The sequence below is a fragment of the Mobula birostris genome, chromosome 16 (assembly GCF_030028105.1).
Source record: "Mobula birostris isolate sMobBir1 chromosome 16, sMobBir1.hap1, whole genome shotgun sequence".
Lineage (NCBI taxonomy): Eukaryota > Metazoa > Chordata > Chondrichthyes > Myliobatiformes > Myliobatidae > Mobula > Mobula birostris.
The window spans coordinates 67,695,324-67,713,739 of NC_092385.1; the positions used below are offsets into that span (position 1 = coordinate 67,695,324).

General features: G+C 40.8%; 1 protein-coding gene across 2 annotated transcripts in view; it reads left to right on the forward strand.

The window, feature by feature from the left end:
- The window catches only part of tcta (T cell leukemia translocation altered), a 29,854-nt gene extending 11,958 nt beyond the window's left edge, over nucleotides 1–17,896 (forward strand). The window contains exons 2-4 of one of the 2 annotated variants that reach the window (XR_011889397.1): nucleotides 2,916–2,970; nucleotides 13,432–13,560; nucleotides 14,067–17,896. Coding sequence is in view for 1 of the 2 variants with exons in the window: in XM_072280788.1 (XP_072136889.1) it covers nucleotides 2,916–2,970; nucleotides 13,432–13,474 (98 nt within the window). In the remaining variant the exon portion in view is untranslated. Of the gene's footprint in view, nucleotides 1–2,915; nucleotides 2,971–13,431 lie in introns of both variants that reach the window. The other variant, XM_072280788.1, reaches the window with a different exon arrangement.
- The last annotated feature ends 520 nt before the right edge of the window (nucleotides 17,897–18,416 follow it).

Below are 18,416 nucleotides of genomic sequence, written 5' to 3' on the forward strand. Positions count from 1 at the left end.
ACTTGAGAAACTCAGTTACAGAAAAAGGTTGAATAGGTTGGGACTTTATTCCCTGGAGCGTAGAAGAATGAGGAGAGATTTGATAGAGGTATATAAAATTATGATGGGTATAGATAGAGTGAATGCAAGCAGGCTTTTTCCACTGAGGCAAGGGGAGAAAAAAACCAGAGGACATGGGTTTAGGGTGAGGGGGGAAAAGTTTAAAGGGAACATTGGGGGGGCTTCTTCAAACAGAGAGTGGTGGGAGTATGGAATGAGCTGCCAGACGAGGTGGTAAATGCAGGTTCTTTTTTAACATTTAAGAATAAATTGGACAGATACATGGATGGGAGGTGTATGGAGGGATATGGTCCGTGTGCAGGTCAGTGGGACTAGGCAGAAAATGGTTCGGCACAGCCAAGAAGGGCCAAAAGGCCTGTTTCTCTGCTGTAGTTTCTATGGTTTCTATGGTAATAATAGACTCCATAATCCCTAAAGTCAACCCTCAGATAAGGGAGGATTGACAATCGGTTCGACCCACGAACCCGGAAAGGGAACAGAATAAACAAGAGATAACAGGAAAGAGAACGCAACCAATACTTCAGTAATATAAGTAGCCCAAGAAGAAAGAAAAACTAAAAAGTGAAGCCCCCCTGCCCCCCACCCCATACCCCCAAAGCTAATTCTAAGATAGACCAGCCAGAAAGAAGCGAGCACTAGAACTACCCCCATGACTTCCGATAGACGCTCACTAAAAAGAAAAGTGTATGCATAAAGAGATCAGCTAAAGTTATAAAACAGTAAAGGAATAAAAAAAGTACACCAATTAAATCGAAAATGATATAATACAAAAAAAAAACAGGTACATATAAAGAAAACCGTTAACCTACAACAGACCGTATACTTAAACAAGAAAACGAAATATTAGCATAGACTAACCACGAAAACTACAAAAAGTACGTTTGAAAACTACAAAGTTTAAGGCCTCCAGGGATATACGTAAAATGACGCTGAGGGAATAGCCACCTAGAATCCCCAGGGAGGAAGAAAGAAATGACGCAGTTAAAAAGAAGTTTGGCAACCACATTAATTAAACCAAAAAAGAACTTTTCTGCCCTCATATAAAGCAAAAAAAAATTAAACCCAACAAATTAACTGCCTCCGATCAAACAGAGATGATTTAATAGTGCGATTAAGATGTTGAAGGCAAGAGTTGATCCAGGTAACTTTGGGCTTCCGATGGAGAGTCAAAAAAACAGGAAGACCCATCAGACAATCGAATCTACGAACGTGCGGGATAAAGCAACACTGGTTTTAAATCCATATTGTAGAATTCCGACATCACAGATCTATAACGGACATGTTGATCACGAACCTGTTTGCTGAAATCTTCCACCAAACGAAAACGAAGATGCGAGAAATCAATGTAACCCTTAGGGTGAGCAAAGCGAAGCAACTTCTCCTTGTCTTGAAAATAATGAAATCGTAAAATAACATGCCGAGGTTTATCTGACTTAGGCGAATGTAATGGGACTCTGTGAGCCCGATCCAACAGTGGTGGTTGATCAGGAAATAAGGTGGGAAATGAATCTTTTAAAAGTTGAGAGAAAAACTTTATAGGGTCACCAGATTCAGCAGCTTCACGAATACCAATAATTCGGATGTTCTGTCGTCGCATTCTGCATTCTAAGTCAGAATTTTTAAAGGTCAAAAAGTCAAGTTTTTTTCTTCATTACAGTAATTGTTTCTTCAATTTTCCCCATCTTGAGTTCATTTTGTTGCGTGGATTTTTGGAGATTAGCTATAGCAGTCTGATGTTCCGTAATAGATGTTTTCATTTTATCAATTTCATCGATAATTTTCTGCAGTTTAGTTCAAATTTCCACACGAATCAGATCCAATATAGTAGTTGAGATTTCCACATGAATCAGTTCCGATATAGCTTGCATAGTTACCGCTGGTTCAATTGGAGGAGGGTCGGTAACTTTCGGTCTAACTGGAGGTTTGCCGTCTTTCCCGTTCTTAGACATAGCGGACCTTAAATGCATCCAAATATATAATAGCAATCCGCTGCAAGGTATTGTAAAAATTGTTGCCTTCAAAGTTAGCTTAAATGTAGCTGATCATAGGATAAAGCTCAGAGGTAATGGAGCGAGTCAAGAACACAACTTCACTCCACGAGCTCCACCAGAAGTCCCAACTTTATTATTTCTTATTGTCTTCCACTTCTCTTTTGCAGTTGTCTTCTACACCTGACCTCATCCAAAAGAACTTAAGAAATAGAGCCTGTTCCATTAATGGGTGATGCACAAACAAAATATTAGAAACCCTTTGATAAAATTCTAATTTTTGAAAGCAATCAATAAAGCTGATTCCAGGGTGAAGATTCAGCACCTTGTGAGTGAAGTAATTCCTATTCCTTTTCCTTTCCATCCTTGATGGAATTCAAAAAACATACTGAACATGTCAGGCAGGATTTTCACCATTTCCTGTTTCTATTTCAGGTTTCCAGCAATTACCAGTTATTTTGATTTTTTCCTTTAAGTATTTGTCAATCAAATTTGCCATTCCATTGTAGTATTAGAAAGAGCAATGGAAACCATGCTGTTTGAAGAAGTACTTGTGTATGCTTTTCCGACTTATTTGAGCAATTGACTTAATTTTCAGATGTTTTAGGTTGGTAAATGTTGACCCTTGTGAGCAATTTAGGAAAATATTGCAGGTATTTGACAGCAGTTTTTGTATTTTTCAATGTCAAGGTTAGCAACTTTCATTTTTTTGAAGTTTTCCACTTGTGGATGTGTGCCAGGGAAATGCCTCAAAAAATGGGCAGTATCTTCCTTTGAAAACTGGTCAGAAGGTCAGATAAATAAAATTGAAAATTAAGGCATTTTTTTTCCCCTGAGGAACAAATGTTTAAAATATTTCTTTTGCAGGGAGTGGAGGTCAGAATGGTGGTACTCCAGATGGATCCTCAAACTTTACTCCCTGGTATGTTTCATTAGTCCAAATGTTGGCAATGCTGTCCAGGCACATATAGTAAGCTAAATGAATTATTGTTTATTCCTTCTGAACTTGATCAAAGAGATTCTTCCTAATGAGATCCACTTTGTTAAACAATCACAAATGTGATTCCTGTTTGATTTCTTTTATCTTCCTTATCCTCACATGAACTGTAATGTCTACTGCCTCTCTGTAAATTAAACATAAACTATGGATTAAATTAGTAAGTTTCCTCAACTGAGGCACTGGATAAATCTACTCCTCAGAGTTTAACAAGTAAATGTTAATAGATAAAGAAGAGGGAGTTGTGTGACATGTATAGGAAGCAGGGAGTAAATAAGGTGCTTGAGGAGTATAAGAAGTGCAAGAAAATACTTAAGAAAGAAATCAGGAGTGCTAAAAGAAGACATGAGGTTGCATTGGCAGTCAAAGTGAAGGATAATCCAAAGAGCTTTTACAGGTTTTTTAAGAGCAAAAGGATTGTAAGGGATAAAATTGGTCCTCTTGAAGATCAGAGTGGTCGCCTATGTGCGGAACCAAAGGAAATGGGGGAGATCTTAAATAGGTTTTTTGTGTCTGTATTTACTAAGGAAACTGGCATGAAGTCTATGGAATTAGGGGAAACAAGTAGTGAGATCATGGAAACTGTACAGATCGAAAAGGAGGAGGTCCTTGCTGTCTTGAGGAAAATTAAAGTGGATAAATCCCCGGGACCTGACAGGGTGTTCCCTCGGACCTTGAAGGAGACTGGTGTTGAAATTGCAGGGGCCCTGGCAGAAATATTTAAAATGTCGCTGTCTACAGGTGAGGTGCCGGAGGATTGGAGAGTAGCTCATATTGTTCCGTTGTTTAAAAAAGGATCGAAAAGTAATTCGGGAAATTATAGGCCGGTAAGTTTAACGTCAGTAGTAGTTAAGTTATTGGAGGGAATACTAAGAGACAGAATCTACAAGCATTTGGATAGACAGGGACTTATTAGGGAGAGTCAACATGGCTTTGTGCGTGGCAGGTCATGTTTGACCAATCTATTGGAGTTTTTCGAGGAGGTTACCAGGAAAGTGGATGAAGGGAAGGCAGTGGATATTGTCTACATGGACTTCAGTAAGGCCTTTGACAAGGTCCCGCATGGGAGGTTAGTTAGGAAAATTCAGTTGCTAGGTATACATGGAGAGGTGGTAAATTGGATCAGACATTGGCTCAATGGAAGAAGCCAAAGAGTGGTAGTAGAGAATTGCTTCTCCAAGTGGAGGCCTGTGACTAGTGGTGTGCCACAGGGATCAGTGCTGGGTCCATTGTTATTTGTCATCTATATCAATGATCTGAATGATAATGTGGTAAATTGGATCAGCAAGTTTTTTGATGATACAAAGATTGGAGGTGTAGTAGACAGTGAGGAAGGTTTTCAGAGCCTGCAGAGGGACTTGGACCAGCTGGAAAATTGGGCTGAAAAATGGCAGATGACAAGTGTGAGGTATTGCACGTTGGAAGGACAAATCAACGTAGAACATACAGGGTTAATGGTAAGGCACTGAGGAGTGCAGTGGAACAGAGGGATCTGGGAATGCAGATACAAAATTCCCTAAAAGTTGCGTCACGGGTAGATAGGGTCGTAAAGAGAGCTTTTGGTACATTGGCCTTTATTAATCAAAGTATTGAGTATAAGAGCTGGAATGTTATGATGAGGTTGTATAAGGCATTGGTGAGGCCGAATCTGGAGTATTGTGTTCAGTTTTGGTCACCAAATTACAGGAAGGATATAAATAAGGTTGAAAGGGTACAGAGAAGGTTTACATGGTTGTTGCCGGGACCTGAGAAACTCCGTTACAGAGAAAGGTTGAATAGGTTAGGAGTTTATTCCCTGGAGCGTAGAAGAATGAGGGGAGATTTGATAGAGGTATATAAAATTATGACGGGTATAGATAGAGTGAATGCAAGCAGGCTTTTTCCACTGAGGCAAGGGGAGAAAAAAACCAGAGGACATGGGTTAAGGGTGAGGGGGGAAAAGTTTAAAGGGAACATTAGGGGGGGCTTCTTCACACAGAGAGTGGTGGGAGTATGAGCTGCCGGACGAGGTGGTAAATGCGGGTTCTTTTTTAACATTTAAGAATAAATTGGACAGATACATGGATGGGAGGTGTATGGAGGGATATGGTCTATGTGCACGTCAGTGGGTCTAGACAGAAAATGGTTCGGCACAGCCAAGAAGGGCCAAAAGGCCTGTTTCTGTGCTGTAGTTTCTATGGTTCTATGATAAAATTATAACAGGATATAGTTCAATTGGGAAATTGAGCAATGGAATGGTAGATGGAATTTAACTCTGCGAATGCAAAGCGATACACTTCAATAAGTTAACACAAGGCAGGACAAACAGTGAATGGCAGAGCCCTAGGAAGTATTGTAAAACAGAGACCTTTGAGTGCATGTCCATAGTTCCCTATAGCGGCACACAGATAGACAGGAGGTTGAAGAAGACCATAAGACATAGGAGCAGAATTAGGCCATTTTGGCCCATTGAATCTACTCTGCCATTCAATCATGGCTGATCTTTTATTTTCCCCTCATCAGCCCCACTCCCTGGCCTTTTACTCCATAACCTTTGATACCGTGGCCGATCAAGAACCTATCAATGTCTGCCTTAAATACATCCAACAACCTGGCCTCCACATATGCCTGTGATAACAAATTTCACCAATTCACCACCCTCTGGCTAAAGCAATTTCTCTGCATCTCTGTTTTAAATGGGTGCCCTTCTATTCTGAGGCTGTGCCCTCTTGTCCTAGACTCCCCCAACATGGGAAACATACTTTACACATCTACTCTGTCTAGGTTTTTAACATTTTGGAAGGTTTCAATGAGATACCCCCTCATCTTTCTAAATTCCAGTGAGTACAGGCCCAGAGCCATCAAATGTTCCTCCATCCTTGTGAACTTTCTCTGAACCCTCTCCAATGCCAGCACATCTTTTCTTGGATAAGGAACCCAAAACTATTCATAATACTCAAGGTGAGGCCTCACTAGTCCCAGATGTAATAGTGGCCAGAGGACCCAGGGTAACGGACGAACTGAAGGAAATTCGCATTAGGCAGAAAATGGTGTTGGGTAAACTGATGGGACTGAAGGCTGATAAATCCCCAGAGCCTGATGGTCTGCATCCCAGGGTACTTAAGGAGGTGATTCTAGAAATCGTGGACGTATTGGTAATCATTTTCCTGTGTTCTATAGATTCAGGATCAGTTCCTGCGGATTGGAGGGTGGCTAATGTTATCCCACTTTTTAAGAAAGGAGGGAGAGAGAAAACAGGCAATTATAGACCAGTTAGTCTGACATCAGTGGTGGGGAAGATGCTGGAGTCAATTATAAAAGATGAAATAGCATATTTGGATAGCAGTAGCAGGATAGGTCCGAGTCAGCATGGATTTACGAAGGGGAAATCATGCTTGACTAATCTTCTGGCATTTTTTGAGGATGTAACTATGAAAATGGACATGGGGAAAGCCAGTGGATGTAGTGTACCTGGACTTCCAGAAAGCCTTTGATAAGGTCCCACATAGGAGGTTAGTGGGCAAAATTAGAGCACATGGTATTGGGGGTAAGGTACTGACATGGATAAGAAATTGGTTGGCAGACAGGAAACAAAGACTAGGGATTAATGGGTCCTTTTCAGAATAGTACTAGTGGGGTACCGCAAGGCTTGGTGCTGGGTCCGCAGCTATTTACAATATACATTAATGATTTAGATGAAGGGATTAAAAGTAACATTAGCAAATTTTCAGATGACACAAAGCTGGGTGACAGTGTGAAGTGTGAGGAGGCTATTATGAGAATGCAGGGTGACTTGGACAGGTTGGGTGAGTGGGCAGATGCAGTTTAATGTGGATAAGTGTGAGGTTATCCACTTTGGTGGCAAGAACAGGAAGGCAAATTACAATCTGAATGGTGTCAAGTTAGGAAAAGGGAAAGTACAATGAGATCTGGGTATCCTTGTTCATCAGTTACTGAAAGTAAGCATACAGGTACAGCAGGCAGTGAAGAAAGCTAATGGCATGTTGGCCTTCATAACAAGTGGAGTTGAGTATAGGAGCAAAGAGGTCCTTGTGCAGTTGTACAAGGCCCTGGTGAGACCACACCTGGAGTATTGCATACAGTTTTGGTCTCCAAATTTGAGGAAGGACATCCTTGCTATGGAGGGAGTGCAGCGTAGGTTCACAGGGTTAATTCCAGGGATGGCGGGAATGTCAAATGTTGAAAGACTGGAGCGACTGGGCTTGTATACACTGGAATTTAGAAGGATGAGAAGGGATCTGATTGAAATATATAAGATTATTAAGAGATTGGACATGTTAGAGGCAGGAAACATGTTCCCGATGTTGGGGGAGCCACAGTTTAAGAATAAGGGGTAGACCATTTAGAATGGAGTTGAGGAAAAACTTTCACACAGAGGGTTGTGGCTCTGCCTCAGAAGGCAGTGGAGGCCAACTCTTTGGATTCTTTCAAAAAAGAGTTAGATAGAGCTCTTAAAGATAGTGGAGTCAAGGGATATGGGGAGAAGGTAGGAATGGGGTACTGATTGTGAATGATCAGCCATGATCACAGTGAATGGCCTACTCCCACACCTATTGTCTATAAAGCCTCAGCATCACATCCATGCTCTTATATTCTGCACCTCTTGAAATGAATGTGAGCATTGCATTTTGCCTTCCTTGCCACCAACTCAACCTGCAAGTTAACCCTTAGGGTGTTCTGCACAAGGACTCCCAAGTCTCTTTGCATCTCAGATTTTTGGATTTTCCCCCTGTTTAGAAAATAGTCTGCACACTTATTTCTTATACCAAGGTGCATGATCATGCATTTTCCAATATTGTATTTCATTTGCCACTTTCTTAAACTATCGAAGTCCTTCTGCAGACTCTGTTTCCTCAACACTACCTGCCAATCTTCGTATCATCTGCAAACTTGGCAACAAAGCCATGTATTCTGTCATCTAAATCATTGATATACAGCATAAAAAATAGTGGTCCCAACACTGACTCCTGCGGAGCACCACTAGTCACTGGTAGCCAATGCTGTAACCATGCTAGTAACTTTCCTGTTAAACCATGGGCTCTTAACTTAGCAAACAGCCTCTTGTGTGGCACTTTGTCAAAGGCCTTCTGAAAATCCAAATATACAACATGCACTGCATCCCCTTTATCTATCCTACTTGTAACCTCGTCAAAGAATTCCAACAGTGTTCATCAGGCAAGATTTTCCCTTAAGGAAACCATGCTGACTTTGTTCTGTCTTGTCCTGTGTTACCAAATACTACATAACCTCATCCTTAACAGTTGACTCCAATTCTTCCCAAGCACTGAGGTCTGGCTAACTGGTCTATAATTTCCTTTCTGCTGCATCCCTCCTTTCTTAAGAGTGGAGTGACATTTGCAATTTTCCAGTCCTCTGGCACCATGCAAGAGTCCAAAGATTCTTGAAAGATCTTTACTAATGCTTCCTCAATTTCTATCACTACCTCTTTCAGACCCTAAGGTGCAGTTTTTGTTGTCTGGGTGACTTATGTACCTTTAGGTCTTTCAGCTTTTTGAGCACTTTCTACCTTGTAATAGTAAATGTACTCACTTCTCTTCCCTCACACCTTTTAACACGTGGCACACTGCGAGTGTCTTCATCAGTGAAGACTGATGCAAAATACTCATTTAGTTCATCTGTCATCCTGTTATCCCCTGTTATTATTTTTCCGGCATTTTCTAAGTCCTATATCCACTCTCATCTCTCTTTTATTTCTAGATACTTGAAAAAGCTTTTTTTTATCTACCTGGATGTTGTTTGCTAGCTTGCTTTCATATTTCATCTTTTCTCTCCTAATGATTCTTGTAGTTGCTCTCGGTAGAGTTTTAAAAACTTCCCAATCCTCTGTCTTCTCACTAAATTTTGCTTTGTTGTATGCCCTCTCTTTTGCTCTACATTAGCTTTGACTTTCCTTGTCAGCCACGGTTGTACTATTTTTCCATTTGAGTATTTCTTTGTTTTTGGAATACATCTATCCTGCATCTTCCTCATTTTTCCTAGAAACTCATGCCATTGCTGCTTTGCTGTCATCCTTGCTAGCACCTCCTTCCAAGTTACTTTGGCCAACTCCTCTCTGATACCAATGTCATTTCCTTTACTTCACTGAAGTACCGCTACTCCAGACATTACCTTCTCCCTATCAAGTTTCAAGTTGAACTCAATCATATCGTGATCACGTCTCCTAGGAATTCCTTTACCTTAAGCTCCCTAATTGCCCCCAGTTCACTACATAACACCCAATCCAGCATAGCTGATCACCTAGTAGGCTTAATGACAATCCGTCTTTAAGACTACTCGTAGACATTCAACAAATTCACTCTCTTGAGATCCATAAGACCATAAGATTTAGGATCAGAAGTAGGCCATTCGGCTCATCGAGTCTGCTCTGCCATTCAGTCATGGGCTGATCCAATTCTTCCAGTCATCCCCACTCCCCTGCTTTCACTCCATACCCTTTGATGCCTTGGCTAATCAAGAACCTATCTATCTCTGCCTTAAATACACCCAATGACATGGCCTCCACAGCTGCTTGTGACAACAAAATTCACGGATTTAACACCTTATGACTAAAGTAATTTCTCCGCATCTCAGTTCTAAAAGGATGTCCTTCAATCCTGAAGTCGTGTCCTCTTGTCCTCAAATCCCCTACCATGGGAAATAACTTTACCATATCTAATCTGTTCAGGCCTTTTAACATCTGGAATGTTTCTATGAGATCCCCTCTCTTTCTCCTGGACTCCAGGGAATACAGCCCAAGAGCTGCCAAACGTCCCTCATACGGTAATCCTTTCATTCCTGGAATCATTCTTGTGAATCTTCTCTCAACCCTCTCCAACGTCAGTATATCCTTTCTGAAGTAAGGAGCCCAAAACTTCACACAATACTCCAAGTGTGGTCTCACAACTGCCTTATTGAGCCTCAACATCACATCCTGGCTCTTACATTCTATACCTCTAGAAATGAATGCCAACATTGCATTCACCACCTTCACAACTGGCTCAACCTGCAGTTTAACCTTTAGGGTATCTTGCAGAAGGACTCCAAAGTTCCTTTGCATCTCTGCATTTTGAATTTTCTCCCCATCTAAATAATAGTCTGCCCGTTTATTTCTTGCACCGAAGTGCATGACCATACACTTTCCAACATTGTATTTCATTTGCCACTTCTTTGCCCATTCCCCTAAACTATCTAAGTCTCTCTGCATGCTCTCTGTTTCTTCAACACTATCTGCTCCTCCACGTATCTTTGTATCATCGACAAATTTAGCCACAGATCCCTTAATACCATAGTCCAAATCATTGACACACATCATAAAGCGTAATGGTCCCAACACTGACCCCTGTGGAACTCCACTGATAACCGGCAGCCAGCCAGAATAGGATCCCTTTATTCCCACTCTGTTTTCTGCCAACCAGCCAATGCTCCACCCATGCTAGTAACTTCCCTGTAATTCTGCGGGCTCTTATCTTGCTAAGCGGCCTCATGCGGCACCTTGTCAAAGGCCTTCTGAAAATCCAAGTACACCACGTCTACTGCATCTCCTTTATCTACCCTGTTTGTAATTTCCTCAAAGAATTGCAGTAGAAGGTAACACAACATGACAACTCAACTTGTCAGGTTTGTTCCTGAAAGGAAGATCCATTACCAATCTGATTCTCCCAATCTACCTACATGTTATAGTCTCCCATGACTATCATAACATTGCTCTTTTGACAAGCCTTTTCTATTTCCCATTGTGTCCACATCCCAGCTACTGTTTAGATGCCTGTGTATAACTGCCATCAGGGTCCTTTTATCCTTGCAGTTTCTTAAGGATTCAACAACTTCTGAACCTATTTCACATCTTTCTAATGACTTGATGCCATCCTTTACCAGCAGAACCACGCCACCTCCTCTACCTACCTTCCTCCAATACAATGTAACCTTGGATATTCAGCTCCTAACTATAACAATCCTTCAGCCGTGATTCAGTGATGGCTGCAACATCAAACTTGACTATCTGTAAAAGTGCAACAAGATCATCCACCTAATTTCTTATACTCCATGCACTGAGATATAACACTTCAAGTACTTTATTTGCTACCCTTTTTGATTCTGCATCCCTAATGCACTGATACTCACCCTGCTAGCTGGAATTTTGCCTTGTCATCTGTCTGCCCTTCCTGACTGTCTGACTGCACGCTATCTTTGCTTTTTTACCATCTGTCCTATCCTGAGTCCCATCACTCCATTTCCCACCCTCCTGCCAAATTAGTTTAAACTGTCCCCAACAGCTCTAATGAACCTGCCCACGAAAATATTGGTCCCCCTCGGGTTCAGGTGCAATCCGTCCCTTTTGTACAGGTCATACCTCCCCTAGAAGAGATCCCAATGATCCAAGAACCTGAAGCCCTGCCCCCTGCACCAGCTTCTCAGCCACACATTAATCTGCCAAATCATCCTGTTTCTACCCTCACTGGCGCGTGGCACAGGTAGCAATTACTACCATGGAGGTCCTGCCTCTCAGTATTCTCCCTAGCTGTCTAAATTCTCTCTTCAGGACCTCTTTGCTTTTCCTTCCTATGTCATTGCTACCAATATGTACCAAGACATCTGGCTGCTCTCCCTCCCCCTCCAAAATGCTGAGGACACAATCTGACATGTCCCTGACCCTGGCACCAGGGAGGCAATATAGCATCCGGTTGTCCCGTTCACGTTCACAGAATCTCCTATCTCTTCCTCTGACTGTTGAATCCTCTATCTCTATTGCTTCCGTCTTTCCCTTTTGCACCATGGAGCCATGGTGCTCGTAACCTGGTCTCCATGGCATCCCCGTGGGAGGTCATACCCCACAACATATCCAAAATGGTATACTTGTTATTCAGGGGAATGACCACAGGGATGCCTATTCACCTTCCCATTCCTTCTCCTGACAGTCACCTAGCTACCCACCTCCTGCAACTTAGGGGTGACTATTTCCCTTAACTCTGATCAATGATCTCTTCAGTCTCCTGTACAAGCCAAAGGCCATCCAGCTGCTGCTCTGGATTCCTAACACGGTCTTTAAAGAGCTGCAGTTGATGCATTTCAAGAAGATGTAGTCCCCTGGGAGACTTTGGGTCTCCCAGGACTCCAACATCTAGCATGAAGAACACACAATGGCCATTTAAACTACACTAAGTACCCCTGACACAATAAGAAAAAAGGGAAGCTTAACAGAAGTTACCCGAACAACTTATCCAGAGCCAACACCTCTTCTGAGCTGAAGCCTCTTTTGAGCCAAAGCCTGACACTCACATTCTCACCACTAACTCAGTCCCTACAATGGCCGCTCCACTTATCTCTTCTGTACCTTTATTCACTCCTCTCTGCTGCTGCTCTGTCACTGATTGGGCCGTTGAAGGAAGGTGTTTGGCATGCTTGCCTTTGTGGGCTGAAGCATTGAGAGCAAAAGTTAAGATGTCATGTTCCCGTTTTACAAAGCATCAGTTACGTGGAGAACTGTTTGAAGAACAGAAATAACATGTTTAACGTAGAATGAGTGCAGAAAGATTCACAAAGATGTTAGCCGGATGGAAGAGTTAGAAGGAGAGGTTTGGCTAGGCCAAGTCTGTTTTCCCTGGAATAAAGAAAGCTGAGAGTTAACATTATCAGAGTGTATAAGATTGTTTCCCATGATACAGATGCCTGAAACTAAATTGTATAGATTTAAGAGTTTAAACAGGATCTAGGTGGTATATATTTCCCAGAAAGTAGTTGGTATCTAGAATGAGCTGCCAAAGAAGGTGGTGGGAGGCAGGAACTACATTTAAGAGGCATCTGGGCTGTACTTGAATGAGCAAGCCATAGAAGTATCTGGAAGTAATGCAAGCCAGTGGGATGAGTATAGTTAGTAACTATGGTTGGAATAGAAACAGTGAGTCAAAGTGCTTGTTTCTATGTTGTGATGGCTCTAATTATGAGCTAATTAAACTGTGGTAACTTCTGGTTATTTTATTCCTTTGCATTTTCAATTGATTCCAAGAGTGCCATAATTCACACCTTCTATCTCTGATGAAGTCAAGTGAAAATCCCTTCCCACTCCGTTCTTATGAACAACAAAACCAGAATAGAATTGCAAACAAAACTGATCTTTGCTCTTGTGTCACGAAGCTTTTTTTACTAGATAGCAGTGTAACCAAGGAGCTGTGGTAAGTTAGATGGCTGACATAGTGAGACTGCTACTTATTTGCTGTAACGCCATTCATCTGAAGGGAGGGAAATGGACTTGATTTTTCTTTATCATTACCCTTTTGAACATCCATTGCAGAAGACTAAATGGATTCAACTTTTTAGATAACTGTCAGCAGATGTAATCCATCATAACAGTTTTCATGCTCTATGATGTTTTTTTTTGTGCTCTTATAGGAAAGATGCCAGTGGCGAGTCAATGAAAAGTCACAGAGAGTGAGTGGTGTAGCTGAGACGTGGAGAGAAGATGATGTGAACCTGGAAACTCATGCTGCTCTTTGGGTGCTAGGCTCATCAAAGTTTCAAGTACTGTGGCCCAATAACCTAATGTGCCATTTGTGACTCAGTGCCATTAATGTGCTTTTCTTTTGTGATATTCTTAGGCTTTGCTGAGTGGTCACTTGTATCAGGGAAATTTTTTGTTGTTTTAAGAAGATCCATGGTCGAATATGTTCATCTTGAGCAGGGAATTGACTTAATTAGTTAAGAGCCAGATGCAAAGAAGAATATGTTTAATTACAAGCCTGACAATGAATATTCCAAAAAAATCTGATGAATTTTGTAGCGTGTTGCCCATGTCACTGGTGACCTGCAGCTCTAATGAAAAGTGCATGAATCAGCATTTGGGAATATCAAGGATCTCCAATCAGTTTTAAGAAACCAGACTACTAAACTATTCCGAACAAGCAATAGATTGATTTGCTAGAGATTCTCGAAAAGAGATATTGTTAAACATTCACTTATAAATTAGAGCATATTAAATTTTTAACAAATAATATGCTATTGAATTTTATTTTGATATTTATATACAGAAAAATACCCTTTGGAACAGATGGATGAAAGAAAAATGGAGGACTATGTACAAGGGAAGTGATCTTCGAATAGGATTTTTTTAAACTGAAAATGTTATTACCAGAATATTGGATTGACATCTGAGGGAGTGGATGTAGTGAAAATCTACAGACGCAATGCAAAGTTACTGAATGGGTCTGTATCTCAGTCTATGATTAACAAAGCTCCTGTCATTTGAAGATGGGTGTACAACCTACTAGGGAATAAATATCTCACATTTGAAATTTGCAATTGCTGACAGAAAAAAATCAGTTCTTCAGACACTCAAAGCAGCATACATGAGACCATCAGACATATGAGCAGCAGTAGGCTGTTTGAGTCTTCACCATTTGATCATGGCTGATCCATTTCCCTCTCAACCCCATTCTCCTGCGTTTTCCCCATAACCTTTCACGCCCTGACATATCAAGAACCTATCAACCTCCACCTTAAATACATCCAGTGACCTGGCCTTCACAGCTGCAGGTGGCAACGAATCCCACAAACCCCCTGACAAAAGAAATTCCTCTTCATCTCTGTTCAAAATTGACGTTCCTCTAGTCTGAGACCTTGGCCTCTGGTCCTAGACTTGCCTTACTATAGGAAACATACTCTGCACGTCCACTCTATCCAGATCTTTCAATATTCAGTAGGTTTCAGCAGGAGGTGTCTCTAAAACACATTGTCTATCCAGGAGGGAGGTGAAGTGACTCTGGAGTGATCCATTTGCTTGTTGGCCAAATGATTTACTAACTAGCTTTTCATTATGCACATTATTCTACCTGTCTAGGAGGTGGGTACTTGTATGGCGTGAAAGTAGCCTTTGGCCGTGAGCCTAAACTGAAAGAAGATAATTTTCCACAGAAATTCTCAGCTCTAAGTGGAGAATGAAAATACATATTAAAATCAACAATATGTTGGTGCAGATGATTCTCTGCAATTAACGTTTACATTTTTGGAATTAATTCTTGAAGAAAGAAAAGGTAAACTTTCATCCTCACTAAAGGTACTTGGACTGAGACCAAATATGAAGTCTATTTCAATGTAACTGCTGCTAGCCTGCTGAAATAAGGGTGGAATGTTTCAATTATGAATTAATATTTTTGTTTACACATTGCTTAAAAAAGCAGTAAAAATTGAAGGAGCAGGTTTGAGGTACTATAATATTTTCTGATTTTATTTTATGGTACTTGGTTTGAGAGTGTGATCTGCCTACACCCTCCTACCTAACACCATCACTATAAATCAGAACAAGTGGGAATTGAGTGCAGGTGGAATGTTAGTACTGTAGTCTGTTATATGTAGCTGGAGAATCTGGCTGGTGGAATGGACTGAGATATGACGTTTGATCAAAGAATTACAAATGTATCTAGTGTAATATCCATTCTTCCCATCTGACTGGCAGAAAAAAAACTATTCCGGTTGGAACAATATTCAGTTGATCTGTAAAATACACATCGGATTTCATCAATGCTATCACCTGCACTGGACTCTTGACTCCAATTGGCATCTGTAGAATAGCCAATTGAAAATACCATCAGCAATCCACTCTTGGCCTATGATAGACAATGCTGGAAGGAGAGATTTCTTTACTCTCCAATAACATAAAACTATTATCTTACAATGATATTCAACTATTTTGTTTTCACCTTCCATTTTTACTTTTTAAAATCTTATTATATGTTTTCCTCTCTGGGACTTTTACATCAGTGAGTTCTTTTGTGTACTCTCTCATTATTGGATGGGCAAACTACTACTACGTCGACTCAGGCCTAGGGGGCCAGCGTCAGGCATGGATGGACTCTCCACTTCTCCCTCTCCCTCCTCAGTGTATTCAGTTCATCTATATTAGCCGCGCCGCTGTCTTCTAGGAGCGTGTTGACCATAGTCTTGGGAGGGCGCCCAGGGTTTATCCTCCCGTGCTTGGGCTCCCATATGATGACTAGGCTGGCAGGTAGCTCGGGGTGGCGTAGACAGTGCCCCGCCAGTTGCAGTCTTCTCGCCTCGATTTTAGTGGTGAACATCGGTAGGTTGTTATAGAGCTCGACGTTTGTCATGGGCTGTTGTCAACTCACATCAAGAGCCATCCGCAGCATTTGTGTATAGCAACCATGTAGAGACTCGCGTAGTCTTGGTGAGTGTCCACATCTCACATCCGTACGTGAGAATGGTGGGCAAAGGTATATCAATGTTAGTTTGTTTGTTCCCATTGTACACAAATACATTCTCTAGGGATATCTCGACAGCAATTGAGAGAAATTTCTTGTACTGCTAACCCTTTATCTTCTGTTCTCTGTCCTACACCAACCCCTTCTTGCTTGCTCAAGACGTAGTTGCATTCCATCAGCCTTGATCTGTAGGTAGTGTATGGTTTAACTAAGTAATTATTTGTATTCTGCTCCCATAGGGAACACCCCACCAAGTACCACTACAAGGGCACTGTGTGATAGCTCCTGGCCCATCTTTTTCCGCTGTCTCTTGTGAAGCATACTGAGAGAAAGTGACTTCAGGCTTTTGTCAAGGCTCTGTTGAAATGACTACCAAAAGCAGATCATGGAGATTCCATTTTTGCTTATTATCTTTGTGGAGGGAAGAATGTGGCCTCCTGCATAAGACAGGCATTACTGGTTACTCCAGTCCTTGAGTGTATTACAGTATGTGAGCACTCACCATGTTTGTGTGTGTTCAGAGGGTTTGAGTGCAATGGAAGCCTTCCCATTTATCATCAACCTTCAGTCCTGATTCAGTGGATGCTATTTAACAGTTAATGCTGTTAAAATGGCTGAAACGAAAGTATAGGCTGTAACCATTTTACTACTGAGATGCTTTTTGTTTTTCAACTTGTATTTGTTGTATGTCTTTGTTTATCCCCCAGATTGCAGTGAAAATGTTGAAACTCCTGATTGGAAATGTAGTATGCCAAATGGTAGTCTTACAACAACAGATCCTGGGCTTGTTGTACTGAAGTGATGTATAGAGACCTTTTTTTACTAGAAATGTTTTGTATATAAACAGTACATTTTGTAAATTACTGTGATCCATAAATTGGACAACCTTTGTAAATTTGTGCCCCTAATGTTAATTAACTTATTTATGTCTGAACATATAAAGGCTTCCCTGATGCTGTATATTCCAAAAAAAAAATCTGCTGTAAGTGTGTATATATGTACATTTAGCATACAGTTTTTTTTGGTGGGACACTATTTGATTATGTCTTAAATATATAAAAAACTGTTGCAGAAGCAGACTGTTTGTTTTGGTGTTTTTCACTGCTGAAGGTCATCTCTTACACAATTTACTGAAATCTGAATCACTCCTAGTCTTAAAAACTACATTTGTTGCAGCCAGCTCCAATATATTTTAAAAAAACAAGCAAGTGTAAATAAACTGGAAGATCAAATTACTAGCTACTTGCATTCATTTTAATATCTATTTCCAAGTCTTATCCCCTCTGGATGTGCCAGTGTTATCTGACAGCATTGGCATAATGTCATAAAATGTATCACCACTTGTTATTGAATACAACTTTAGTAGTGTGTGTCATTAACTGTTACTGAATACAGCTGGCTTTAAGAAAGAAAACATTATATTGGTCCCAAAGGAAGAATGAGGTACCAGTCATATGGCAGAGTATTGCAAAACTGTTCTAATGAGAATTCAATAACTCAAAAGAAAAATTTCCAGTGATGCATTTGGCTTGGACACGAGCTGGTACATGATTGGTTTTATACATATTTGTAAATAGATATAGCACTTGTCCTTCTAGAGAGAGCTTTAGGGCTGTTAAAACAAAAACTTCACACCATCTTAAAAGTTTCTTAGGCATTTAATCATTCTAGTTAGATTCCCCCCCCCCCCCACCGGCCCAATGGAAATGAATAAAAAAAGCCAAAGTTTTGGGCTAAGACCCCTTCATCAGAATCTCAGCCCAAAACATCGACTGTTTATATAGATGCTGCCTGACCTGTAGAGTTCCTCCAGCATGTGTGTGTTGCTCTGGGTTTCCAGCATCTGCAGAATTTCTTGTTTTTTTTTATATAAAGGTGTTCATATATGTGTTGGCATTTATGCACATTTGCAAATATGTGTTGGCATTTATGCACATTTTATTCCATATATTTACTTTAACCTCTAATTTTATATAATTCTTTATAATTGTTGAATGTTATTTTTTGTTACATGTTATGCCAACACACCAAAACATATTCCTAATACACATAAATGTATGTGGCAAATAAAGTTGATCTTTGATCCTCCTCATAGGCTGTGCGATGGGGATATTGTTGAAAAAGAAATAATCTGGGCATTATATTTTGAGTTCTTGTCTATGC